We start from the raw sequence: 27,431 nt of genomic DNA, 5'->3' as shown, positions 1-27,431 counted from the left end.
AAAGCACAAGAGTAAATTGTGATCTAGCTTCTGACCTCCACTGATCTAGTTCAAACTCAATGAAGAACCTGCAAAGCAGGATGCAACCACATCATCCTTGAGCCATGAACATGTGCTTAAATGCCTTCTGCAAAGGGGAAGCCACCAGTTCTCAAGGCAATTCTCTTTCACAGTTGACCAGTTCATGTTGTTAGAAAGTTCCTTTTCATGTTTAGTGAAGAACTGCTTCCCTGCAATTTCCATCCTTTGGCTCTAGTCCTGCCCTCTGGAGCAACCGTGAAGACATCTGTTCAACCATTTGCATGAAATGCCCACCAGGCTTTTGAAGACATTGTCATGGGTTCTCCTTAATCTTCTACTCTCTAGGATAAACATAACCAACCATTTGATCTGGACAGACCTTTCCCAGTTATTGCCCAAAATTTAGAGATCCAATAATTTCCATTGTCTTCTCTGCTTCAGCCTTGATACTGACCATCTGCTTTGACTTGACCTAAAGATGCCACAGATTGGAGAGGGGATTCTGTATGTATAAAGCGTGTGCTCTGTGGCTGAACCCTGCCTCTTCTCCTTGCAGCACAGGCACAAACATGTCTGAAGAGTTTCTCTCTCTGGTACATGAATTGGACATGTTAAGTTTCCTGAGGCTCAGATCCTGATGCAAAGAGGGGCAGCACATTAGAACTCAAGGGTGGCATCTGGTGGGAGGAGAGTGCAGAGCTTGCCATCATCTGACAACTTCTCTTTAAAGCAGCATTACTGACCTCTTTTCTGCCTTCAAAATGAAAACCCTCCAAGTGTCCCAATTTTCCAGAAATAGTTTCAGAATTACAGAAGCCATCTCAGTTTCTGATTTGATCCTGGAATGTCCCTGTTTCCCTTTTTCCTTCCTTCTGAGAGAACAATTAAAAGTGATGGAGAGATCAGATGCGTGCCCCCCGCCCCCCTGCCAGAAGAGACTTTGCTGTGTAGGTGTGGGTGCACAAATGGAGTCCTGTTTATACTGCAAAAAGGTACGTGCATCAAATGAAAGGAAATAGTGAAGCTGTCATCACTATTCTGGCAGCCCTTCCAATAATTTTGAAGGAAAATGTCACCAACACTTTAAATTATTTAATTGCAATGCTTCAACAGCCAGCAATTTTTCAAGGAAATGCATGCAGCGTTTATTCCTTTATGTTAGCCTTACACTGAAATACTAAGCATTTTTACTCAGAAGTAAGAATTCACTCAGTTTACTCTTTGGTATGTTCCTGCTCATTTTCACAGTTTCTGCTGCTGCTGCTGCTGCCCACATTTTCCCCTGACTCAAGGCAGTTTACAGCTAAAAATGTATTTCATTCCATTTATCTGTGGAAGGTGTTGTACACAATCCCTTCCCTCACACATTTTTTCTTTACAACAATCCTGTGAGGTAGGTTCAGTGGAGAGGTTGCAATTGGCTCAAGGTGACAGATGTACCGTACATGATGTCTCTGTGTGCAGCAAGATCAACCGCGGGAAAAGCTTCCTGGTGTAGAATAGGGTGCCCTTATTTTCATCTGAGAAATGTTGGAGGGTATGAAAATATATTTATATGGCTGGTCCTTGTGTGCTTCAACCTACCTCTTTCTCACTGGGGCCAAATTAGACATGAAGACAAGAGATCCATGACTAACTTTCCTGCATCCTTGTCCATGAAGAAAGGTACTGTGTGTCAACCTCCCCGCCCCCACATACCATTTTCCCTGTGAAAAATGTCCCCCTTCTTAAAGTTCCTTCCGCATATGAACCTTCCTGAACCCTGATCTTGCCACCTGGGGTTCTTCTCTGCATGGCCTCCTCTGTCGTCGCCCCTCAGGGTTCCCTGCCTTGCACCAAATCTGTCATTTTTTTGGCACACTTTTGTTTTTTGAGATGTTTGGGCAGCACCAACAATATGGCTGTATTGGTAAATCTGCTTTTAATATGTTAGTGAAATTTTATTATTTTATTTTACTTGGTGGTAAATTGCTTTAAGACTTCTTTAATGCTTATGTACACATGTGTTACACACCCCCTTCCAGGTGTGGGTTGCCCACCTGTGCCTTACACGGATTATGACTAATTTGCACGTTTATGTGATGGTACCACCTTCACGCGATAGGCATACGCAAATCAGCCTGTAACAAACATCATCCCTCCTTTCTGATGAGGTAAAGTTTAGCACTCCTCTGCACTGTGTTTAAAATTCTCTGATTTCTTCTCTTTATTATCTTCCAGATTATTTTGATCTTCCATTCTTCATATCTCACTCCCACACCCCATACCCCCAATTACTGGAGTAAAAACAAATATATCAATATAGATTTTCCCATAATAAATATACAGATGTTTTATAATAAACATACCATCAACCTGACATTAACAGTAACCAAATAGTTAAATAACAGTGCCAATAATATGACAAAATGACAGTATGAGAAAAAATAACAAAAAAACGAATAAAAGTAATAATAATAAGAAGAGTGTTTCACATTAACCAAAAAGCGGCCTGAATTGGTTCAGGATTTGAACCATATCACAAGGATACTGGAAATGCTGTCTTTGCATCCTGGGTGTATTCTGTGGTGCATAGAAAAAGTTCAGAATGCTGTATTCAGTACTGAATTCAGCATCCATAAAATCTTAGCTTTTTTTTTTTAAAGCAAGTTTCTGACCTAATGGCTGTGAAGCTAGATTTGAAAGGCCAGAACTAGACATGACTCAAGTTGCCTGGAAACCACCAAAACAACAGACTCACGCCTCCATATCTTTTCTGAAATGCATGATGCCGTGCCATCCTCTTTCTCTGAGCTTAGTTCACTTTGTGGGCTGCTGATTGTGGAGACAGGGAAGGGATGAGTGTGGGGAGCAAACATGTGGCCTGAATGGTTGGTGTTGTTGTCTTGTTTTTTATTACATGCTGCCTGTGGAGGGTGTGCGAGAGGAGACCTGGAGTTGCTATCCAAAATATATAGCGATGCTTGCTGTAACCTAAAGGCAAAGGGGGCAGCACCTCATTATCCTGTCCCAAAATTAGAAAAATATATATGAAAATAATAAAATACGCCACACACATTTACGTAAAATGGGGGGAGCACATTTGTTGAGTGTATAATTTGCATGGTTCGCAGAATTCAGATTTCCTTGACACAAAGCTTGGTTTGCCTGCATGCAGAATTTTAATTCCTTTATTGGCATTTACCAAGCTCTGATTATGGGTTCATCAAAGCTCCACATGGTCTTTGGTGGAGGTCTTTGCCAGAGACTAAAGCTGGGGCTTCCTGCATGCAGCTGATGTCCATTGCCACTAAACCATGGTCACTATGCTGCTAACTTCCCAGATGATAAATAGACTTAAGGTAGCAATGGCTAATGCTTTTTGACCCAGGGACTATAGTCAACCTTGGCCAACACTCTGAGGCCCACAAGATCACACACACACACCCCCCACAGAGAGAGAGTACACCCAGGCAGACATATGTGAGCACACAGCCCCACTTCCTCAGCTGAGCTGTGGCGATTATTGCACCCTGTTCACTCAAGTAATTTGGGAGGGGGGTGGTTTGCATCCCCATCAGTGCACTGGGTTCTGCCCACCCCAACACTGTGTTGACTTTCTTTTTCTTTTCTTTTCCACTTCTGCCAAAATCTGTGGGGTCTTGGGGAAAGCAGAAAAAAATGCTTGTGGGGCAGAGATTAGGCCCCCAAACTAAGAGTTATCACCCCTGACTTAAAGCAGTCTGTTATCACAGGAGCAGATCAAGTCTAGCCCTTAAATTATTCAATCAGTCTTTTAATCATAAATTACTGAAAATCTGCAGATCCTACATTCCTCTGAAGGTGTTCAAGAGTCCCCTTTCCCCAGCTATTATTATTCTTGTGGTTTCTTACCCCTCTACTTAACCTTCTGCTTTGGCTTCAGATGAACCTACAATCCCAAAGCAAAACACAGCTGAAATGGCCATGTTTAGTCTGAGTTTGGTTTAAACCATAAAAAGCCACCAAGCACCACATCAATCAGAGTCAGACATTTTTGGGAGTTCCCCAGGTTCACTGAACAAGTTCACGAACTTGGTGAATATTTTGGTTAATGTAGTTCAGGGATGGAAGAAGGCCCAATTCTTACCAGAGATACAATTGATAGTTGTTCACCCTGAAACTTTGAATGTGAAGACCATCATCTTCCAGCAAACACAGTCATTTTCCATACTAGTACAATATTAGGTCCATGTTCACATGCTACCAGCATATTACCAAGACACACAAAAGAGAAGAAAACCCTTCCCCATAAGTGGCTCCAATATGGAACCCGAAATTTGCTTCAAATTCATTTTTAAAAATGTCTGCGGCAATTCTAAGGATGCAGTCCAGTCAGTTACCAGTTCCAATTTCAAAATGAGCCCAAGAGACTTGCGGATCACTACTAATATAGCATAGTGGAGGATGCAGGGCCAATTCACATGAACGAATATTTCTAATCTACATATGAATTGATGCCCTTTAGATGCTAAGAGGGGGGAAGAGGCACTGGGACTACACAGCACTGAAGAGCTTTCTGGGGTAAAGGGGAAATGCCTCACACAATTTAAAACAGGGTTACTAAGGTTCCACGTTGCATATGTGCAAGAGTTATGCCACTTGGTTTCATTAATCTGTGCCAATATTTTGACATTTGACTTGCCACATTAACACGTGGAAAGAAAGAGAGAGAGAAAGAGAAAGGGAGAGGGAGAGAGAGAGAGAGAGAGAGAGAGAGAGAGAGAGGTTATCTGATCTATTGAGGATGATAATTACATTTGGCATCTATTATATGCCTGTTAATATGCTTTTCCTCTTCAACATTACTTGAAGGAATCCCTTACCTACTCGAAGCTCTTGACCAAAGACTGTTTTCTCTCCCAGGGCTGAGCAGTTCCACCTGCCATATCGGAACTGGTACTGGCATTCATTGATCCCCATCTGGGCCCCTTCTCCGATCACTATGATGGCATCAGGACGGCTCTGGCAGATTGCTCGCTGCCGAGGGGCCAAGCCTGGGATTTTGTTGCAGATTATGTTTGCTCCTAAAGCCACCACAGATGACAAAGCTCTAAAGGAAAGCAGAGAAGAAGCATTAGAGCTAATGGAAGCCATTAATTCCATTTCCTTGATAGCATAGCATGCTGGACAAGGCAACTGGCTAAGAGCAAAAGGGCTGGAAAGGGGCTCCTATAATTACGCACACTTATCCCAACCTCTTTGGTCTGGCAGTGGGGCTGGAAACCTTGCATGACTTTCGGTAATGCCTGGTTTTGCTTGGGCCAGAGTTACCACATGTGCAATCTGTCTTACAAAACGTTGGCACTTCCAGCTTCTGCCTGTGATCATACGAGGCAATGAGGAGATGTGAGAAATAGATATTAAAAATCTGATTTGGATTTTTGGAAATCTTGCTAACTGAAGGGCAGATTAAGTTTAGTGGGCACTGGCTCCGCCTCACTGCAGAATGCTTTCAAGCCAGTTCATCCCTTTCTAATTTTAAACCACAACATAAAAAGTAGGGGATGACTTTATTCAACCAACATTCACGCTCATTATTATAAACACGAGGTGATGAATGATTAATAGGAGCTTGCGAGCACAAATTTCAGAGTCAGGTTTTTCAGACCTGGAAAACGGTCTGGAACTTTTCACAGAAGTGTCTCAAACGTTTAGACAGAGTAAAAGAAACATTTTCAATAACTGCAGCAGGCACGCTTGCAATTTTCATTAAAGTTTTTGTCTTCTGCAGTATGCTATCTCAGTGATAAACAGTTTTGAGGCTGCAGTGCTCTTAGCAAAGGGGAGGTGACCCTGCTGGAAACAAGTTGTACTTCAAAATGAACCAGGAGGACTAAGCTATGGCTTTAACGCCAGAGCAAGAGATTGTACTGCTTTATTTATTATTTTAAAAACTTATATACTGCTTTTCACTTATCTCAAAGCAGTTCGCAATGTACATGAAACCATTACAATAAATAACAGAACATCCATATAGTCATATAATTTCAAGAACTAAAGCAACCAGAATCAATAAAATACTCAATATGAAATGCTGTAGAAAACGAAAAGGCCTTTAATTGTCTGTGAAAGCCCCTCATAGTCAGTGGCCACCAGATCTCCATAGGGAGTTCATTCCATAAAACGCAACATTTGCACTGCAATACATAGGCAGCCCCTACGAGCCTCGCAGTGGTTTCCATTCTAATATCCAGAGCTGAAGGTCAAACAGCACCACAGTGTTGGAGAGGAAGCTTGAATAGTAGGGGTGGTATTCAACTAAGTTTTACTCAGAGTTGACCCATTGAAACTAATGGGGATCTGATGACTTCTCATCCATTACAGAGTGGTACAACAGATGTTGTTAGCTAAACTAACAAATTTGAGGGAACAGAACATCAGACAGGACAACTTTTCGTTTAGATGGAATGTCTTTATTCAACATTATATTAGATAAGGTTTTTCACTAGATATGAGTCATGGGTACTCTCACTGCCCACAGCATTCATGGCACCAGTGCCGCAAGTCCACCATCCATTAACTACATGCAGCAAATAAAAGAAGAGAAAAAGCTTGCAGCAGAGACTGAAACACAATACAATATATGTAATGCCATTTTCAAGGTTGTGCTTTAGAGCAAGGCATCCTTGACGGACACCTTAGCCAGGTAGAGACAAGGTGTGTGATGTGAACTTGAGGGGTGTCTTATGCAACCTCTAAGCTTCCTTGTGCTTTGTGAAAAGTGAAAATGGGAGCGTTTTAAGTAGTGGAGTCCTTAGCCAGTCTTGGAGCCCTTGTATATTGGTACAGTGAACTGTGCAAATGCAAGTGTTGAAATGTTATAGGGAATACCATATCTATTTTGAAGTTCCTTTTCCCAGCAGCAGTTTTAGGCATTAAAGAAATGCAAACAGAATATTAACATGCTCATTGTTACATTGAATTCTGGAATTCTCGGACCTGTTAAGGATTCAAATTGATCAGGCCTGGTCCTGGCACTCGCTGTGACCAAACTGGGCCTCCTGCAGCCTGGCTTAATTGTTGTCATGCTGTTGCTCTATTGTTGGTTTTATTAATTGTGCTGCTTTTAATTTTTGTTATGTTGTATATATTATTGTACTTTGTGTATTGTTGGAAACCACTCCAGGATGGCATTGTCATGGTGAAGCATTGTCTATGACTTGGAGGAGTGAATAGGTCCTCTATTTCCACAGACGCTTCCTGCTGGAGGTCCTGGCTTCCATTCTTTCACAACAGTCCGTGTGACCTAATCTCTGATCATTTGATCAGCTGATGCTCATCCATTCTTGCTTCAAACCCATCTTAGGGTCCACTAGTCTCTCTTTATTATCCTTGCTACTTTCACTGTAGGCGACCTAAGACATCAGTGACTGACCATACGCTTTTCAGGCAGAAGGTTGGGTCCCACCCCCAGCTCATATTCAAAATCCCTCCAGTTAAAAAGAATCTTCAGTAGCAGAAACATGCCTACCTGAGACCTCAGAGGGCCAGATACTAGGCTAGAAGGACCAATTATCTGTTTCAATTTAAGGCAGCTTCATTTGTCCCTCTTATACTTTTCCTCCTTCCATAGCCATACATGCTTCTGTGTAGCATCAGACTTACAGAGCCCAACAATCAGGCTGCTTCACACTGTGTATGCACATCTCTTGATGTCCCATAGCTGAATGTGTGAACTGGCTCCACTGAGAGAATTGTCTTTATTTATACCACCCTTCCAATAGCAGTCACTCAAAGTAGCTTACAAAAAGAATAATTTAAAAACAGAAGAAGTACATGAAGCAACATGAAACTTCCAGGGCTGGATCTACACATGGAACAGAATCAGGTGGAAGAGGCTTGAGATGGTAGAACAGACTGTCCCACTCTGTACTGTGCTTGGAGGGAGCAATTGCATTTTTACTGCTCCCCTACATAAAACAGACCAAAAAATCCTCCCCAGAAGTCAAAGTTTAGCATCTCAAGAGTGACCATAGGTCACTCTCCTCCCTGCTATACAGGAAGGCTGTTTGTTTAACAAAAGGGAGACTTGAAAGAATATGATCACACACCTGTAGTCTGAAGTGGTGCAGAGCATTCTACCAATGTTAAGTCTCTACTGCCCGATTCTGCCCCATGTATAGAAGCCAGCTTACCTTCTGCAATGGCTTATTCACATATAGAAGCCACCATCTGATGCTGCAGTCCATGAATGAATGAATTGAATGAAGGAATGCAGTGATGAATGTCCATGTATGACTGTTGTGTAGCATCTCTCACATCTGTATCTGAAATGGAACTGACATTCCCTGAAAGGTGCTATGGTCCTGGTGATGTAGGAAGTTTATAAGGCCATCCCTGTTTCTTGACAATAATACACTGATATACTGCTTTATAGCAATTAAAGTACTTGTCATAACTGATAAAATTTACACAAACTAGAGAGTTCATAGCAGTGGCTCTTGAACACCCCCCCCCGGCTTCTATGATTCAGAGCTCAGGCTCATAGCTACTTAACCAGATATAACATTTCCAGATCTCACCTTTCTGGGTGATTTCATTGATCAGAGGGAGAATAAATTTTGCACTTATTTTACAGGCAATCCAATCAAATTCCAAAGCATTACAGTCCCATACAAAGCATTATTGCAATGCCATTCTCAGTGACTAACATAATACAAAAATAATATTTGCTGATCAACTCACTTAATCATGAATGCCAACAGAGTATGCTTCATGATGGCTCATGTACAAAACCACAATGGAATGCAGAGATCCAGGCAAGGCATGGCTTGGAAGGTGCTGCTGTAGAGGAGGCAGCAGCTGCCATTCAAAGAAGAAATTTGTGTATATAGAATAGGTACCTGTGGCTTTGCTCGATAATTCCATGTCCTATTTGCTCAAAATGCAAGCTTCACATGCATCCTCACAAGGCAGCATGCAAGCACCCGTCCTTAGACAATAAATGTCCTTGGCTTCCAATTGGCTTGTTCTTTAAGCCTTAGGTGGTCTGGGCTCAGGGTGCCCAAATGACCACCTGCTCCCATGCAAACCTGCCCACCTTTACAACTTTTCACTGTGTTCTAACTTTAGATTCTTACAGAGCTAGAAAATATTAGACAAATATATACAAAATATAAGGCATTTGGTTCCTTTAAAAATATATAGCTGCTGTTGGGGGTGGGGTCTTAGTCCTCTTTTGGCTCAGCCTTACCAATATATCCTCCAGCTTTGCTTTTATCTCACTCTTAAGTGGTTGCCATAAATGATTGCCAGCAGAAATGCTGAGTCATGAGACTGAGGTTTGGAAAATTCTTTATTTATATTAAATAAATGTGCCTAACAATTTCAGGCTTCCTCTTGAGCTATTCCTTGCAGGCTTCCTCGTTTTGTTTGTCACACATTCTAATGTGGTATGTTGCACATTTAGGTCTTGGCATATTGTGAGCTACATCTGCAGCTGGATTTGAGAGTGTTTTTGCTTCATAGCAGCTGAAAAACAAATTAATGTGCTGTATTTTGGCACTGGCACCTATTTAATCTTTCCTCACAGTGCAATATCCTTTTTTATCAGAGGAAATCCTGAATGCCATGTTTTATCAAGACTTCTAGTGCCATGTGTGACCAGATTACACTGCATAAAAGCATCAGACTAAGCTATACAGCATAGCTTGGGTATCAGCAGCAATAAGTGACTGGGGGAAAGTAGAGAGCTATTTGGTTTATCATCAACTGAACTAATGACCAGTCCCTAATCTTTTTAGTGTTGTAAACAGAAGTTGACCTAAAACAAAAGTTGAAGTAACTCCAGATTTTATTAGTTACTTACTTGAATTGGAGCCAAATTCCACATTGTATGGCTCTTGATGGAATGTACCAATTCAAAATGCAACTGGGGTAACTACACCTCTCGATGCCCCCCCCCCATTACTAAACATGTTAAGCAAAAAGGTTTTAGCCTGGCTTCTCCCCATGGCAAATCACATGGAACCTTAAAAAAAAAAGTGGAAATATCACAGGTTGGTTGAAGGGGTCAACAACCAGATTTCTCTCAATTTTCTGTGTTCCCCCACCCATCCACCCACCCACCCAACCAACCACATTTACAAAAAGCCCAGCAATATAAGAGTGACATTTTCCCACGAAGGTAGACAAAATATGGTGGCCTACGGTAGAACCCACAGAGAGTTTTCCCCCTGCAACAATCTTCTCCCCCCCCCCTATTGGGCAAGGTTCCCTTCTGGGCATGCTCTAACTATTCCCCATCTGCTGGCTTGGCTCTCCTTGTTAAAATATTGAGTTTTTATTCAGTTTGGCTAACCAGCTCAGTCTAGGGTGCTTTGAGAATTCAATTTGGTTGAATGGTGGGATAAAGAATTAATTAATTGAAATAACTCTTTGTGCCAGAATGTAGGAGCACATCAGGAGTGCAGACTCCATGGGGCTGAACCCCTTTGAGTTGCACCAATATTTGTTAGTGGGGGTGAGCCCCCTCAATGTTCATCTGGCCGTGTTGCCCGGATGTGATGCTGTCATGTGCGGCATCCTGGCTTCGTGCAGTTGCATGAGCCAGGGCTATGGAGGCTCCTCCTTCTTCTGCCACATAGGGGAAGCAGCCCCTGACCCGTGGCGGTGGCAGAAGGCGGAGGAAGTGGAAGAGCCACTGGTCATGGAAGCTGAGCGTCAGCCCCCACAATATCTTTGCAGAGTCGACGAGCCTGAAACATATTATAATATTCTTAATATATAAAAATTCAGATTCATTGGATTCAGGTTACTATGTGATTTAATACTGCTTAGGATATATAAATTCCATCCCCAGTTAATAGTTTATGGAATTATAGACTATCTACATTTAGTTTCAAAATAACAAAGAGATGTTCTCTGCTGATATGGGGATGGAGGATCTAATGTTAAGGTTCTACTACAACATTTAAATATTACAGCACGAAGGAAGGGGAAGGGATGCTGATTCTGTGCTCAGGATAACTTAAATGCCTTCTTAGGGCCAGTTTTCTCATATTTATACCTTACACAGTTATGTGCATTATAATCAAGAGGGGGGTGTCTCCATGCCAGGAAGCTACAGCTAAGTTGCTACTCCCTGGATCATGTTCCTGAGATTATTTGAAAATGCACCATTTCAATTCATGTTTTATGTCTTCCCCATTGGGAATATTGGTTTACATTTGGCTGAATTCAAATTATCCCCAACTAGCCTAAATGACCTGTTCAGGGAATACTGATGTATCCCAGTGGCTGTGTAAAGTGGAATATAGTTCTTATAGCTGCTGGAATGGCAATCACAACTCAACACAACAAAAACGTAAATAACACCAAGAAAAGAGGTACTTAGAAATAAAGGGGATGAAATGTTTTGTTTTATTTTTCCTTGCCACCAACTCAACCATCTTAGGGAAGATGCATAGAAATCCCTTCCACCCTTGAAAATGTTGACTTGCATAACAATTCCTGCAAATTCACCTCAGTCTGTGAGGAGGAAGGGTGAAAAAATCCACACGCTTTTGTGCCATGGTGCAAGAAGTAGGGGAAGCTCCTCCCATGTTTGATCTCACTGCAACAGTGGTGGCGCACTGCCACGCACATATACCTCATACACTCCATAGTCTCCAGCAGTCAACCTTCATACCGCCTTGCCATTTTTCCTACTGCTCAGCTCCCAGTTCTAAATGCACAACCTTACACACATAACTAGAGGCTGATTTCTGGGTTGATTTTTGCACCACCACCCCTATACCTGCGCCCTCAGTGGGCGCCGGTTTCACCAACCCCCAGGTATGCCTCTGATCACTCTAACCCCCCAATACATGGAGAAGAAACATGCTTTACATGCAGAAAGGCCCAGGTTCAGTTCTTGGCATCTCCAGTTCAAGGGATCTCTCAGGCAGCAGGGCTGAGAAAGGTCTCTATCCTGACACACCAGAGGCTGCTGGCATTTGAAGCAGGATCTGTACGTCTGCTTATATAGTCACTGAGTTTTGGTGCATTAGTATACACAATGGGCTCTTGCAGGATTTCTGAGGTGCTACTTCTATCTGTCAGAAAGCGTCAATCACTGTGGGCAAAGAATGAGTACAAGGCATGGACTGAAGGAAGCTAGCCACACACATATTCCATTAACAGGAGGGGCAGTCCAGGTCAATTAGTTAACAGAGTAAAGAGAAAACCTACTCTTCAATGGCATGTGTGTATATATATATATAGACAAATAGTGGCTGATATATTTTGTGGTGGCACTGTGACACTTCTGAAATAGGATCTCACTGCTGGATGGTTTATTTAATTAAGAATTCCTAAGTAAATATTTCTGAGCATACATAAGTGGCCAAGCATTGGCAGAAGCTTCTTTGGCTCTAGATTTCATCTGCATATGTTTTTGTGCTTTCAATTTTGTTTTCCACTTCAGGCTTCAAGAAATCATTGCTGGCACATGCAATGATGAAATGGAAATCCAATAAGCTTGCTCCATATTGCACTGTGGTGGGGCGATCCTACTTGTGGCTCTGACTCTGAGCCGAATCTCCAGGCTCATGTGTCTTCTGCAGTGAACATCATTTCTGAGATTCATTAGAAGAAGAAATTTTTTTTCTTGAGGGTATTTACATGAGATGTAAACTAAAACGTATTCACTTCAGAAGCAATGGAAATGTAATGCCCATTCACACAACCAGCTCAGCTGGTGAATGCCACGGTTTTTAAGCAGCCTCAGCAGACTTCCAGTAGCGCTAACATGGGCTTCGGCTGTAAATGCCAGTGTTGGCCCACCCATAATGCAATGGGAAGTGACCACCTCAGGTGGCAGGATCCACAGGGGCAGCAAATCCGACCTCCAAAGAATGCATCACCTGCTGCTGCTGCTGCTGCCTTTTCGGCAGCGAGAGCACTCCTTGGAGACCAATGCACTCCTTGGAGAACAGATCTGCCACCGCCTCAGCAGCAGCCCCCCCAATCCCGCCTCTAAAGCAGCCTCTCAGCAAATCAGAGGCACCGCTAGTCTCCTCCCACCCCTGGGGGGTGCCCTCTGGGGTCTCCTGGATTCTGCACCCACTGGATGTCATCCTTGTTCCCAGTGTAGATTTTCTTCCTCCCTTGTTCCTGATGGAGATCATCCCTCACCCCTTCTTCTCTGGACAGGGAAGAACCATTTTGTAGTTCCAGGTTCCTATGCAATATTTTTCTTTACAGCATTGGACTTTCCTTTCGCTTCCAGGCATATCCGCAACTGAGCATCCTTTCGGCTTTGGCCCAGCCACTTCATCAGCTCTGAATCTACTTGTACTTGTCCTCTGCTCTTCCTCAGTAGCATGTTGGACGCCTTCCAACCTGAGGGGCTCATCTTCCAGCATCATAACTTTTCTATGCCTGTTGTCTTTGTCCATGGAGTTTTCTTGGCAGGGATACTGGAGTGGCTTGCCGGTTCCTGCTCCAGGTGGATCACGTTTGGTCAAAACTCTCCACTATGACCTGTCCATCTTGGGTGCCCTGCTCGGCATAGTTCATAGCTTCTCTGAGTTATTCAAGCCCCTTCGCCACGACAAGCATAGGAGCCTACATAACCCAAAACACTGTTGCTGTATGTGTGTTTTATTTCATTTGTTTTTTATCTTATATTTTGGAAATGTATATCCAGTTGTTGTTTTTTCTTTAAAAAAATTTTGGGGCCCCAAGAGAGTGAGGCCCTAAGCTATAGCTTGTTTATCTTATACGTAAATCTGGCACTGCCTGCACCCACCCATATCCACCATGTGCTTTCTGGTGAGAGCCTTGGTTGACACCACCAACAGATCCCTTTGACATCCACAATTTCTCATTGTCTGAAGAGGTATTTCAGTCATCATTATTGTCCTATAGAGAACCTTCAAAGTGCGCCAAGGCCTGCCTGCATACATTCCTCAGGGATTATGTTCCCCTGCATAATCCGGCTAGTTCTGAATACGTATAAATGCTTCCACAAACTTCACTGGCTGATTCACTTTGGGAAAACCAAAATACCAGTAGTCTAGCAGTTTAAATTACAATAATTTGATGAATCATAACAACAATATACTGTATATTATGTGTTTAATCAAAAGTGCCAAGAGTTTGCCAACCAACTAATCACTATTGCAATCCTTATGCAAAACATTAGAAGGTAAGAGCAGGCTTATTTCTTACTGAATTTGTCAATTGTTTGATGAATCCTTGTATATATATATTTAGCATATGTTATTTGTCTTCAAATTATACAGATCTCTGTGTGAGAAATGGTAGAATGCCTCTTTTAAAATTCTGCTTTAAAATCTGGCTCCCCATTAATTGGGAACACCTCTTTAGTTGAATAATCTAACCAATTAATTGATTAAATGTTGCAGCACAGTGTGTGTGTATATATAATCAAGAGAGACCCAAAAGCTCATTATAACAGGCTTTGGGGACTGAACATGGATAGGCTGGTGAACACGCTGCTCAGGCCTCACACAGGACTCAACTAGATTGGTAAAGGAAAAGCAATTTATAGGTGTTGTATCAGTCTACATCCCAATCCCAAAGAAGGGCAGTGCCAAAGAATGCTCCAACTACCGCACAATTGCACTCATTTCACACGCTAGCAAGGTTATGCTTAAAATTCTACAAGGAAGGCTCAAGCAGTATGTGGACCGAGAACTCCCAGAAAGCTAGAGAGTTCCAGAAAGACATCTACTTCTGCTTCATTGACTATGCAAAAGCCTTTGACTGTGTCGACCACAGCAAATTATGGCAAGTTCTTAAAGAAATGGGAGTGCCTGATCACCTCATCTGTCTCCTGAGAAATCTCTATGTGGGACAAGAAGCTGCAGTTAGAACTGGATATGGAACAACTGATTGGTTCAAAATTGGGAAAGGAGTACGGCAAGGCTGTATATTGTCTCCCTACTTATTTAACTTATATGCAGAATTCATCATAGAAAAGGCTGGGCTGGATGAATCCCTAGCCGTAATTAAGATTGCCAGAAATATATACAACCTCAGATATGCAGATGACACAACCTTGATGGAAGAAAGTGAGGAGGAATTAAAGAACCTTTTAATGAGGGTGAAAGAGGAGAGCGCAAAATATGGTCTGAAGCTCAACATCAAAAAAACCAAGATCGTGGCCACTGGGCCCATCACCTCCTGGCAAATAGAAGGGGAAGAAATGGAGGCAGTGAGAGATTTTACTTTCTTGGGCTCCATGATCACTGCAGATGGTGACAGCAGTCACAAAATTAAAAGATGCCTGCTTCTTGGAGGAAAAGCAATGACAAACCTAAACAGCATCTTAAAAAGCAGAGACATCACCTTGTCAACAAAGGTCCGTATAGTAAAAGCTATGGTTTTCCCAGTACAGTAGTGATGTATGGAAGTGAGAGCTGGACTATAAAGAAGGCTGATCGCCGAAAAATTGATGCTTTTGAATTATGGTGCTGGAGGAGACTCTTGAGAGTCCCATGGACTGCAAGAAGATCAGCCCTGAGTGCTCACTGGAAGGACAGATCCTGAAGCTGAGACTCCAACACTTTGGCTACCTCATGAGAAGAGAAGACTCCCTGGAAAAGACCCTGATGTTGGGAAAGATGGAGGATGCAAGGAGAAGGGGATGACAGGACGAGATGGTGGGACAGTGTTCTCGAAGCTAGCAGCATGAGTCTGACCAAACTGCGGGAGGCAGTGGAAGACAGGAGTGCCTGGCGTGCTCTGGTCCAGGGGGTCACAAAGAGACAGTAACGACTAAACGACAACAACATATGCAATGTAACATTTGGCCACCAGATGGCGCTGTGGAGTCCCGTTTTTCTCTACCTATTTTCCCTATTTAAATTTACAATGCGTTTAATTGAAATGCAGTGGTATCTTGAGTTACAAACGCTTCAGATTACAAACTCCACTAACCTGGAAGGGTTGAGAATTTTGCCCCAGGATGAGAATGGAAATTGTGTGCCGGTGGCGCAACGGCAACAAGAGGCCCCATTAGCGAAAGCACGCCTCTAGTTAAGAACGGACCTCCGGAACGAATCAAGTTCTTAACTAGAGGTACCACTGTGCTTCTTTGATGTGTCTAGATCCAGCCACAGAGATGGGGGACAATTTGGTTCAGTTCACATTTTAATGTGAATCTGCCTAATTTGTACTTCTGAGAACAATATGCAACTCAAAACCTAACTCTCCTTTGAAATGTGCACTTGTCTGAATCTTGAAAGAAAAAATACAAAAATGCATATGGAGGAAAGGCTGCATAAAAAGGCATATATTTGTGAAAACAGCATACATAAATGATTAAATTAGGGAGACCGCTAACAAAACAATGTCTATTAGGCACAATTGCATACAAACACAGGTATATTAGGAGAATTACACTTTAAAATGCTTATGACTTTTCATGAGCCATATATATATATATATATATATATATATATATATATATATATATTCAAACCGATGCAGAAATGTCGAGAACTTAATTTAAGACTAGAAAAAAATGAGAAAAATAGGGAAACTGGAACTGTCAGATTTGCCCACCCCTAATTAGCACATACAATAAAGTCATACCCTTCAACATTTCTCGAATGAAAATAGGGACATCCTATTCCATAATAATTTTATTATTTATACCCTGCCCCTCTGACTGGGTTGCCGCAGCCACTCTGGGCAGCTTCCAACATATATAAAAGCATAATAAAACATTAACCATTAAAAAATTTCCCTATACAGGGCTGTCTTCAGATGTCTTCTAAAGGTTACATAGTTACTTATCAACTTGACTTGGGGGGAGGGTTGCATAACTCCATACCCTCCAACATTTCTCCGATGAAAATAGGGACATCCTAAGGAAAAGCGGGACATTCCAGGATCAAATGAGAAACCAGGACGGCTTCTGTAAATCTGTGACTGTCCCTGCAAAATAGGGATATTGGAGGGTCTTCAAAGTCTCTAAATTGGCTGGACTGGATATAAATACTAGGCAGCCTAGCCTTTGCCTCATTTAATAGAGCAGAAGCTTCTGCCCACAGTATTTAGGCAGTTAAAATAATTTAAACTGTAAAATGAAATGAAAAATCTTGTTGGGCCTTGTTGGGCCCAGGGACAAGCCCCTCTGGCTCAGGGGATGGCAGGAGTCCAGAGCTAAGGGGCAGACGTTTTGAGGCAGTTTTTCTCCACAGCCCAATGAGCACCTGAGAAAGTATTCTGCAGAAAACTTAATTCAGTATACTCTTAATTAGATAATCTTGCTCAACGCTGATCATCTGGAGCCTTGCTGCTGAATCTGCAAGGGCCGGCCCTGCCATCTAGCATGGCGGTTTTGTCAGAAGTCAACAGGTTCACCCACCTGATGCTAGTTTGCAAGACTTGAAGCCATAAATATGTTCTCTTGGGGAAGGAAGTCATAGGCCTTTGTCCCTGTGTGCACCCAAAAGAATCCTTCCAGTATGAAACTGACCTTGCAGTCGGTTTCAGAATGTGTTCACCCACAAAAATCTCCAGAAGTCAACATTGCATGTTACACATTGCAGAATGCTGTTCATAGCTTTGAATGGGCATAGTTTTTAAAGCAATTTTGGAATTGGGGAATGTGCAATTTGTCCCACAAGAATGGGGCTGTGGTACATAGGGTCTATTATGCTGGCTCATGGAATTTGCTGTCTAGTGTGACTTATATTCGCGGCAAAGCTGTAGTAGCAGGCCTGTGCAGTGACACGATGCAGTGGGAACGGGTGGGAAATTCTCTCTTAATTCATGCGAGCTATCCACTAAGAGATGGTTCTTAGCATCCATTTAAAAAAAGTGCAGGAAGCCACTTTTCTTTAAAAACTCATTATTTTAATCACTAAACTTGAAAATAATCTCACTTGAAATAATCTGGGTCCCCCCCCCCTATTATCAGTCCAGAAGACGATGTAGTACACAAGCAGGGATGCCAACAGGATTTCCTGGGCCTGGCATCGCCTCCAGCGACCTATGGGCAATAACTTCTGCTTATATTAACTTGACTTAGTCCACCTCACAGGGTTGTTGGAAAGATAAAGGGGGGAAGCAGGGATAACCTTTAGCTCCTGGGTATAAAAACAAGATACAAATTTATAATGTCACCTACTGATCATGCAAAGAAAGCCAGAAAAGTCGCTCACTGCTTTAACTTCAGTGTTTCCTAGTCCTGATATTTACTGCTAAATAATAATAATAATAATAATAATTTATTATTTATACCCCGCCCATCTGGCTGGGCCTCCCCAGCCACTCTGGGCGGCTTCCATAAAAACCAAAAATACAGTAAACACCAAAACCAACAAATGAAAGAAATAGCATAAATTAAACATACTTGTTTTGACAGTGGAACACACTCCCTTGGGAGGCTGTGGACTCTCCTGCATTGGAGGTCCTTAAGCAGAGGCTGGCTGGCCATCTGTCAGGGATGCTTTAGTTGGATTCCTGCATTGCAGAGAGTTGGACTAGATGACCCTCAGGGTCCCTTCCAACTCTACAATTCTATTATGCTATGACATCATTGTAGAGCTTCCCAGCTTTGGTGTCTGAACCACCAACCCTCAACCTAGCTGTTCTGAAAATTAAAAGGTGGGGGAAGGGGAAACAATGTACACAGCCTCGTGTTCCTTGGAGGAAGTTCAATATACAAATAATAAGCAACGAATGTGTGCAGTTTCTCAACTCTCAGCAGTGCAACACACACACACACACACACACACACACACACACAAACATTTTGCTGACCTTGATAAACACACACAAAAAATCATTATATAGACAAAAAAGGCCAAAGGAATGTTAACTTACTTCAGCTGTAAGGTGTTTAATTATTTTATGGCTGCATTTGTTGATTCGTGATTGTATATGAATAATAGCCCAGTGGTGGCAAGCAGACCAGTAGTGGTTATAAGGAGGATATGGGAAATCCAGTAGGAAATAAACCTCATCTATTTTAAGTAACTTCTAAGTAGAACATACCAGAGCCAGCCAATTGTGTTTTATTCTGCAAGGCACCACGTGTGGAGAATGAATGAAATAATGTGGGAACAAGGGAAGTGCTCAAATAAAAGTACCTTGATTTCATCATCTGTCCAGCATCAAGTTAGCAGCAAGGAGCTTCTGCTTTCTTTTCTGCTGCTCCCAGGTAGGAATCATCAGCATTCTTTCCTCTAATTGCTTAGCAACAGCAATTAAGTGTCCTTAGCAATGGTGTTTCTTGTCAATTGCCAAAGCCTTAGAGTGTCTCCACACTTTGTTTTATAACTTTCATTAAAAATGTCTGATTTCCTTTTCTTTTTTAAAGACATGAAAGCTAAGAGTCTGGGGGCCCTGTTGACTTGTGGCCTGGTACAGGTGTACCCCTTGTTCCCTTCCCCGTTGACAGCCCTGACCACAAGGGAAAGAGCAAGAAGATATAAGGAAAAATACAAATGACCAGGGCATTACATTAGAAATAAACACTCCAAAGAGATTTTAAAATAAAGTAGAACTGTTGGTGTATCTGAAGAGGTGTGCATGCACACGAAAGCTCATACCAACAACAAACTTAGTTGGTCTCTAAGGTGCTACTGGAGGGATTTTTTAAATTTTGTTTCGACTATGGCAGACCAACACAGCTACCTGCCTGTAGGTAGAACTACAGGTAATGTGAAGAAAACATGGAATTCTCCAGCCTGCATTTGCCTTTTTCTGCAAATGACTGCTTTGTTCCCAGGAGAGAATCAAAAGGTGAAAGGGGAGTGATTCTTAATTATTCTCCCACTTCATTGTTTTCCACACTCCATTCTGATTCAAACGGTGGAAGAGAACTTGGCGGTAGATGAGGGGGTAGGAAAGTAAGCCTAGTCGTGGTGGGAGAAGAGTTGTGCACTCTGCCTTGTTTGCTGATTCTCCCCTGAAAATCCTTTCCCTGCATCATTTTTTACCACCAAAACACACATATGCCAAGGCAGTGTTTAGTTCTACCCTAAATGTCTATTTCTGTCCCTCAAGACTTTAGAAAGCAATTTTATGTTCCTGGCAAGTACAAGAGAGGGTACTTTTTTAATATAAAAAAATGCACCAATGTTTTGATTAAAATTGTGAATGGATATCAGAGACCTGGGTGTGGGGGAATCCCTTCAATTGCCAGATAAAGCTCACAGGGACCCAGCTGGCCATCCCTGGTTTACATATTAGAGAGGGTGTGATCATAGAACAAATCCTTTCATCACTTCGCTTGGGAAAACAAATACAAATCAGAAAACTGTGGTTGTTGAGAACAGAATCATAGAATCATAGAGTTGGAAGAGACCACAAGGGCCATCGGGTCCAACCCCCTGCCAAGCAGGAAACACCATCAGAGCACTCCTGACATATGGTTGTCAAGCCTTTGCTTAAAGACCTCCAAAGAAGGAGACTCCACCACACTCCTTGGCAGCAAATTCCACTGTCAAACAGCTCTTACTGTCAGGAAGTTCTTCCTAATGTTTAGGTGGAATCTTCTTTCCTGCAGTTTGGATCCATTGCTCCGTGTCCGCTTCTCTGGAGCAGCAGAAAACAACCTTTCTCCCTCCTCTATGTGACATCCTTTTATATATTTGAACATGGCTATCATATCACCCCTTAACCTCCTCTTCTCCAGGCTAAACATGCCCAGCTCCCTTAGCCGTTCCTCATAAGGCATCATTTCCAGGCCTTTGACCATTTTGGTTGCCCTCCTCTGGACACGTTCCAGTTTGTCAGTGTCCTTCTTGAACCGTGGTGCCCAGAACTGGACACAGTACTCCAGGTGAGGTCTGACCAGAGCAGAATACAGTGGCACTATTACTTCCCTTGATCTAAACGCTCTACTCCTATTGATGCAGCCCAGAATTGCATTGGCTTTTTTAGCTGCCGCGTCACACTGTTGGCTCATGTCAAGTTTGTGGTCAACCAAGACTCCTAGATCCTTTTCACATGTAGTGCTCTCAAGCCAGGTGTCACCCATCTTGTATTTGTGCCTCTCGTTTTTTTTGCCCAAGTGCAATATCCTTGGCCCCTAGGAGGCTTCCAAGCCTGGCAGAAATGCAAAGATGCAGTGGATGGTTGGTGGACTCCCTGAGGCTCTGCCACCTGCTTACAATCCATGTTAGGGCATCCCAGTGTCTTCATGTTAAGCCCAATAGTCCTTTGCAGCAAGGCCCATTCCACACCCTGTTTTTCCCCTCTTCTGGCACCTAGAATGAACCTCTGCATAAATGGGTGGCAGCAGTGTGTTATTTAAAGCAACTTTCCACCAGAATCTTAGGGAGAAGCATCTAAGGAAGAAAGCTAGGCTACAATCCTTTCCCTCTTTGTCTATGTGTAGTTGTGCTTTTGTTTTCATTGCAGTTTTAATACAAAGGAGCAGTCAATACGGCGATTCCACAGTCTGAAGTGTGTATTGTTTAGTATTGTTACAAAAGTTGGGTGCCTCCCCCTCTCTCTGCCAAGCAGTGGCAGGAGCCCATGGGGTTCCTGGCACTCGCCCGGGGTCTGTGGTCCTTTGGAGAACTGAGACGCAGTGGAGACTGCCGTAGCTTTAAGAAATATAGTTTATTCATCTGCATGGAGGGAGTCCAGACCTTACAGCATGGCCATTTCAAGACGGGCTTGTACTTCACAGCGGTGTAGCCCTGGAGTCCAAGGCATCTCTCCAAGTCAGCCAGCCTTCCCAGCGATGGAGCCCAGCCTTTCTTCCTGCTTCTTCTTGCCAGCAACTCTTGCTCGAAACTCCCTTTTTCTGTCACTTCAAACACACACTCCATCACCTTGGTAACATCTGACTCCCCAGGCTAAAGCATTTCTCTTCGATGGCCCATCAACACCTTCACTGATCGGTGAGCTCCCATTGCTCGGTCCCTGCTCCTGCCCACCTAGCAGTTCAAAAGCACGTCAAAGTGCAAGTAGATAAATAGGTACCGCTCCGGCAGGAAGGTTAACGTCGTTTCCGTGCGCTGCTCTGGTTCGCCAGAAGCGGCTTTAGTCATGCTGGCCACATGACCCAGAAGCTGTCTGCAGACAAATGCCGGCTCCCTCAGCCTGTAAAGCGAGATGAGTGCAGCAACTCCAGAGTCATTCGCGACTGGACCTAAAACAGCCAGGGGTCCCTTTACCTTTAAGCCAGCCATGCTGATTTACATAAGCCAGCCCAGGATTCCTCTGCAGCTGCTATTTCTCCCTTCACATCCCAAATAAGCAAATTTCTAGGGTTTAGGGGTCCCCCCCCAGTGGCAGAGCTTCATGCACCAGGGGGCGGAGAGCAGGCGGGGGCGGGGCTGGTGTGTGTCCTGGGCGCATGGCGCACCACCCGTAGGGGCGTGGCGCCCAGTGCGGGCAGGGGGGCAGTCGCGATGGCTCCCCGCCAGGACCGCACTGCTGGGGGCGGTGCGATCCCCCTGCACACCTCTTCCTCCGCCAGGGGGTCCCCCACCCACAGCAAAGCTGTAACAGTATATCATTTGCTGTTTCCATGGACCAGTTCTTGGATTTACCACCAAATGACTGGAAGGTCGGTGTTTCCAGCTAAGCTTCATGAGTTATTTCAGGCTCCGTTTCTGAAGAAAATAACCGCTTTCTACGCAGATGGCGTATATCAACTAGATTCTTATATCAACTATTTTGGGTCATTTGTGTGTCACTCTGCGTTTCTAAGGAAATATTCACCTCACCCACCTCTGCATACCAGAGATCCTGCTTTCATTTACAGGGTTACTTATTTGAAGATCAAAGAGGTTCAAGTCGGAATTTCCAATTTTGTCAGTGTTGCTCGGTGCTCTTTCAGCTTCCTTCAGCTTGTAATTCACCCCTTATGGTGAGTGTTATCTCAGGAAAATCAATCCTGAAAAAAGCCCTCATGGATGACTATTATTACCTCACCTCTCTTTTCTTGCCCCATTTTTTAAGGTTACCTACATTGTATTTGAATAGTCAGTTTAAACATAAATTCATTGTAGGATAGCATTCTGGCAAACAGCTGAACACTGCTTGCCACACCTGTTTTTCAAAGAATACAGTTAACTTTGCTGAGGACAGCACATGCTTGAGAACACAGGAAACTGCATGGTTGGAATTATAACTCAAGAAGAAGGAAGACCACTGTGGAGGACATGTAGCACCCCACACACTGCACTGAATTGTGAAAACCTGTGAGGCATCGTTCAACATCAAACACCCAGCCTAGAAACCATAGAAAACAAGTTCGCCACTGGCTCACCTTCCCCATTGCAAGCTACTCCACACATGGGCCTTGTCCCCCAATGGAGGTGGCCCAGGGATGTGTGATGTCAGCCCCATGGCATGAGTGCAAGATGTCCCCATGCCCTGCAGTGCTCTGACTTCACCCACGCACACCGCAGGGCATGCTGGTGTGCCATGTGGATGCCCCACGGTGTGTGCGCATGGCTTCCACGGAACTTGGGGAGCAGCCCTATCATCAGAAATATTGCAGGAGCTCCGGCCCCCTGCTGGCCTACCTGTCAGTGGCTCTCTAGGATCTCAAAGCAGTTGTACTTCCTAGCAAGCTACAGAGATCTTTTTTGACTGGAAAGCAGGAGTGGGGGTGGACACAGAGAGGCCCTCCTGGCAGTGGAGGTGACACCACTTACTGAGAGAGCCAGTGGTTGGCGTAAGGGGGTGGCAAGGCCAGGCATGCGTGGGTGCATCAGCAGGAGCACCTGACTGACTCTGCCAGTGCACCTTCAGAGCCCTGACAAGCCGTAGCAATGCTGCTGTGAGAAAGGTGACTCTGTGGCCCACCTCCACTGCGCAGCTGCCCCTGCAGGACAGCCCAGAGACCGACCCTGCATGCGGCATAAGCAAAGTGTCTGCTTTGCCATTGAGCCCCACCCTCAAAATGCAAGCCTCTTTTCTCAGGGTGCATGAGCTTAATGTTGTTCTGAAGAGTCAGATGGTTTTTGGCCTACTATATTCTCTATTTATTTATAATGTTACCTGCTTTTCTTTTAAGAAACACCCAGGGCGGAACACAACATTCAAAACATTCAAAGTACACATGCCATTCAATTACCGTATTTTTCGCTCTATATGACGCACCAGACCATAAGACGCACCTAGTTTTTGGAGGAGGAAAACAAGAAAAAAAAATATTCTGAATCCCAGAAGCCAGAACAGCAAGAGGGATCGCTGCGCTTCTGGGATAGCTGCACAGCGTGCATTCGCTCCATAAGACGCACACACATTTCCCCTTACTTTTTAGGAGGGAAAAAGTAAGTCTTATAGAGCAAAAAATACGGTATATCACAGTAGCCTATACAAACGATCCACAAAGAGAGAAGCTTCCAATTTACCTATCAAGGAAGCTGCAGCAAAAACTAAGAAACAAAAATTAAGAATTGAAAGCTTTTTTAAAAAGAGCAAAACTGCTTTGCTCCCCAACTATCACCAAAAGCTAACATATGGCTTCTCAGGCCTCCATGGAAGAAGCATTTCACGGTTGTGGTGCCATCACAAAAAAGACCCTGACCTAAGCCCCACCAGATTTTACTTCCTAGAGATCTGATACCCAGAACAAATGCTGTCCTGTTACCAGAACATGGAATGCTCACATAGGAATTAAGAGATGCTGTAATGTCAATAGCCATTAAAGCAATCTTCTCATTTTGGCTTCTCCCCTATCCATGTGCTAAAACATTCTAAAGCTGTAAGGCCAAGTGCTGTGCTTTGGAATTCCCACTGTTAGTGTGGTATAATGCACCTAATTTGTGTCTTAACTACAGGAGCATATCATGGGTTGCCGGGGGCGCATGCATGCACCAGGAGGCAGGGCATGCCGGGGGTGGGGCACGGAGGGTGAATGGGGCCGCCATGCCAGCCCAGCCCTTGCCGCTGAGTCGGGGGCAGGCTAACCGATAAATGCAACACGGCCTTCCTTGCAAACACTTGCGCAGTAACACACACCCGAGCCTCGCAGTCCCAGGTCTGAGTGGCCTTATGCTGGAGGCTGAAGTGCCCCCAAGGCTGGGGCAGCTGTTGTGGGGGGAGTATCCTGGTTGGGGCAGCTCTGTTGCGTGGCAGCTGCCGCAGAAGAGAAGTGCTGGGCCAAGAGCTGGAAAAGGCACTGGGGGCTCCAGAGAAACCCTGCAAGCTTTCCGAGGCGGCTTGGCTGAGGCAAGGGGTCTCATCGTCACCACCTTTTTGGAAGCCCCCCAGGCTGGTGGAGATGGCTGTTGCTGATTCCTGAGCTGGAGTTGGGGGGGCAGCAGCTGGTGGCATGATAGGAGGCAGGGACATGGACAGACATCCCTGTTGGTCTCGCTGGAAGGGCTGCTGCCTCTTCTCTGACTCGCCCCTTGCCTGCCTCCCTTGGCCACCTGCATGGGAGTGCCTGGTTGTGCCTCCTCAAAATTGTGTGCCTGGGTTCACAACATCCCTGGCATCCCCATGCTATGCCCTTGCCTAAGGGAAAGACAATTTTGGGGGTATATCAACTCTATTCATATATCTGACAACTGCCCGCTACTACAAAAGAAACCGTGCAGGAGGAGAGCAAAAATGGGACCCAGCGGAGAGATGGGAGGGAATCCAAGCCACAATCTAGCAGAAGAAAGAAGAGGAACCAAAAGTCACAGTACAAGAAGGAAACAGAAATAATAACCAAGGGCCAAAGAAAAGGACAGAAGAGGAGTCTGCTACTGGGAAGTGTTTTTTTGGTTTTTTGTGTGTGTGTTTTTACTACTAGTGTGAAAATTAGTCACAGCTGTATAAACTAGGCTTTGTGAAAGCATTTCCCTCCGCACGAGAATCCTTTCTTGCTCTCCAACAAGCTTCGACAGTGTTGTTTCCCCAACAGGAACAGCTGAATTGTGCTAGTTAGGCAATGGTGTTCAGAAGTTGTTGGCACACATTTTGGGGACTAGCTTGTGATCTGAGCTGCAGGATACTTCAGGAAATAGAGTGCGTGCTGCAGTCAGTAGAAATGGCAATCTTTTTTCAAAAAAACTACATGCATACTTTTACTGGAGAGATGCTCAGACTTCTGCAGGGCCGTCAAACCCGAGCTGCACTGCTATTGAACATGGATTAGAATCAGGGGCAGATGTAGAGCAGCATGACCAGTTCCCCTGCACTAGGCGCTGAGCTGTGATGAAGTGAACTGAGCAGAAGAGAAGGCAGAGGGGGGGATTTTGGCCCAACACAAAGCGCTACCAAAGTCTTCCCCTTATAGAACGTAGTTTAGGCTGCGGGGGGGGGGGGCATCATCTTTTTTCTTAAAGTTTTTGTGGGGGGCTGCCAATAATACTTCTCCAGGTAAAATATTAATCTACCTAGTAGAAAGATTTTAACCCAGCCTGCTATCTGCTGTCTAGAAATGTGGTTCCCCACAGCTGCTGTCTAAAGTGCTACACTCCACCTTACACCTCAGTAAGTAAGCCTGCAACTTACATGCATTTAACTTGTGCGCATTCACTATACGTGCTTACCAAAATAAATAAATAAAGGCAGAAAGGGGACAAGCATCTGGGGGGCAGTATTTGGCAACAACAACCACCCTCCCACCAATCTGTTGTGACTATACATGATGTTTTCTTTAGTCATGATCAGGGGTTGGCAGCCTAAGGCCCATGGGCCACAAACAGCCCACGGGGGTCATTTAACCAGCCCCCAAGCCGCCCCCGAACTGAGCTGCCCACTCAGTGAGTCCCTGCACGCTGTGCTAAACCGGCACAACACAACAGGGGGACTCACTTCCACGCCACTGGAAATCGCGTCTATGCAGACACCGGAAATGGGGGGGGGGGCGTGATCTGGCCTACGGAAGGATCTCCACTGGAGTGAACCGGCCCAGGCGAGGTAAACCTTGCTGACCCCTGGTCATGATCCCTGGAATGTAAGCCCCCGTGTAAATTATGGGCTTATTGTATTCTCCACTCTCATTCAGCTACACATGTATCATTAATAATAATATAAATAATTTATTTTTTATCCCCCCTTTCCTCCTGAAGGAGGTCAGGCCTTGCACAAACAGCATTTTAATCACCTGCTTGGCTCAGTCCAAAACACCCAGGATGTTGAATGTGTCACATGTGTAACTATTTATTTCATAAAATGTATTCACTGCTTGGTTGTTAAATAAAACTCAAAGCCGTTTACAAAAGACAAAACAGTAAAATCAAGAAAAATTCACAATCCTGCTTTAAACCATATAAAAGTTAAAACAGCAAAATAGATTAAAACTAGAAGTTTCACTACCCCTCCTCTCCCCCCTCTCTACTTCCCTGACCTTATACTGTACACAACACTAATGTCTCATATCAAATGTAACTGATCTGTAGAAAAGACTTTACAATCTGAAAAAAGAGACAATGTATGTGCACTTGTAAACCAATAAAATCTTTAATAATAATAATAATAAAAAAATTGTTATGGGGGAACAATTGTTACTGGGGCTG

At 43.9% G+C, this 27,431-nt stretch overlaps 1 protein-coding gene across 2 annotated transcripts in view; it reads right to left on the bottom strand.

Moving 5' to 3' along the window:
* Window positions 1–27,431, bottom strand: part of WNT7B (Wnt family member 7B) — a 104,100-nt gene that overhangs the window by 17,731 nt on the left and 58,938 nt on the right. For both annotated transcript variants that reach the window (XM_053387566.1, XM_053387565.1), the window contains exon 2: window positions 4,866–5,092. In XM_053387566.1, coding sequence (XP_053243541.1) covers window positions 4,866–5,092 — 227 coding nt within the window. The remainder of the gene's footprint in view (window positions 1–4,865; window positions 5,093–27,431) is intronic.

Source organism: Podarcis raffonei, chromosome 5 (genome assembly GCF_027172205.1).
Source record: "Podarcis raffonei isolate rPodRaf1 chromosome 5, rPodRaf1.pri, whole genome shotgun sequence".
Taxonomy (NCBI): Eukaryota; Metazoa; Chordata; class Lepidosauria; order Squamata; family Lacertidae; genus Podarcis; species Podarcis raffonei.
This window is presented reverse-complemented; position numbering and strand designations above follow the sequence as displayed.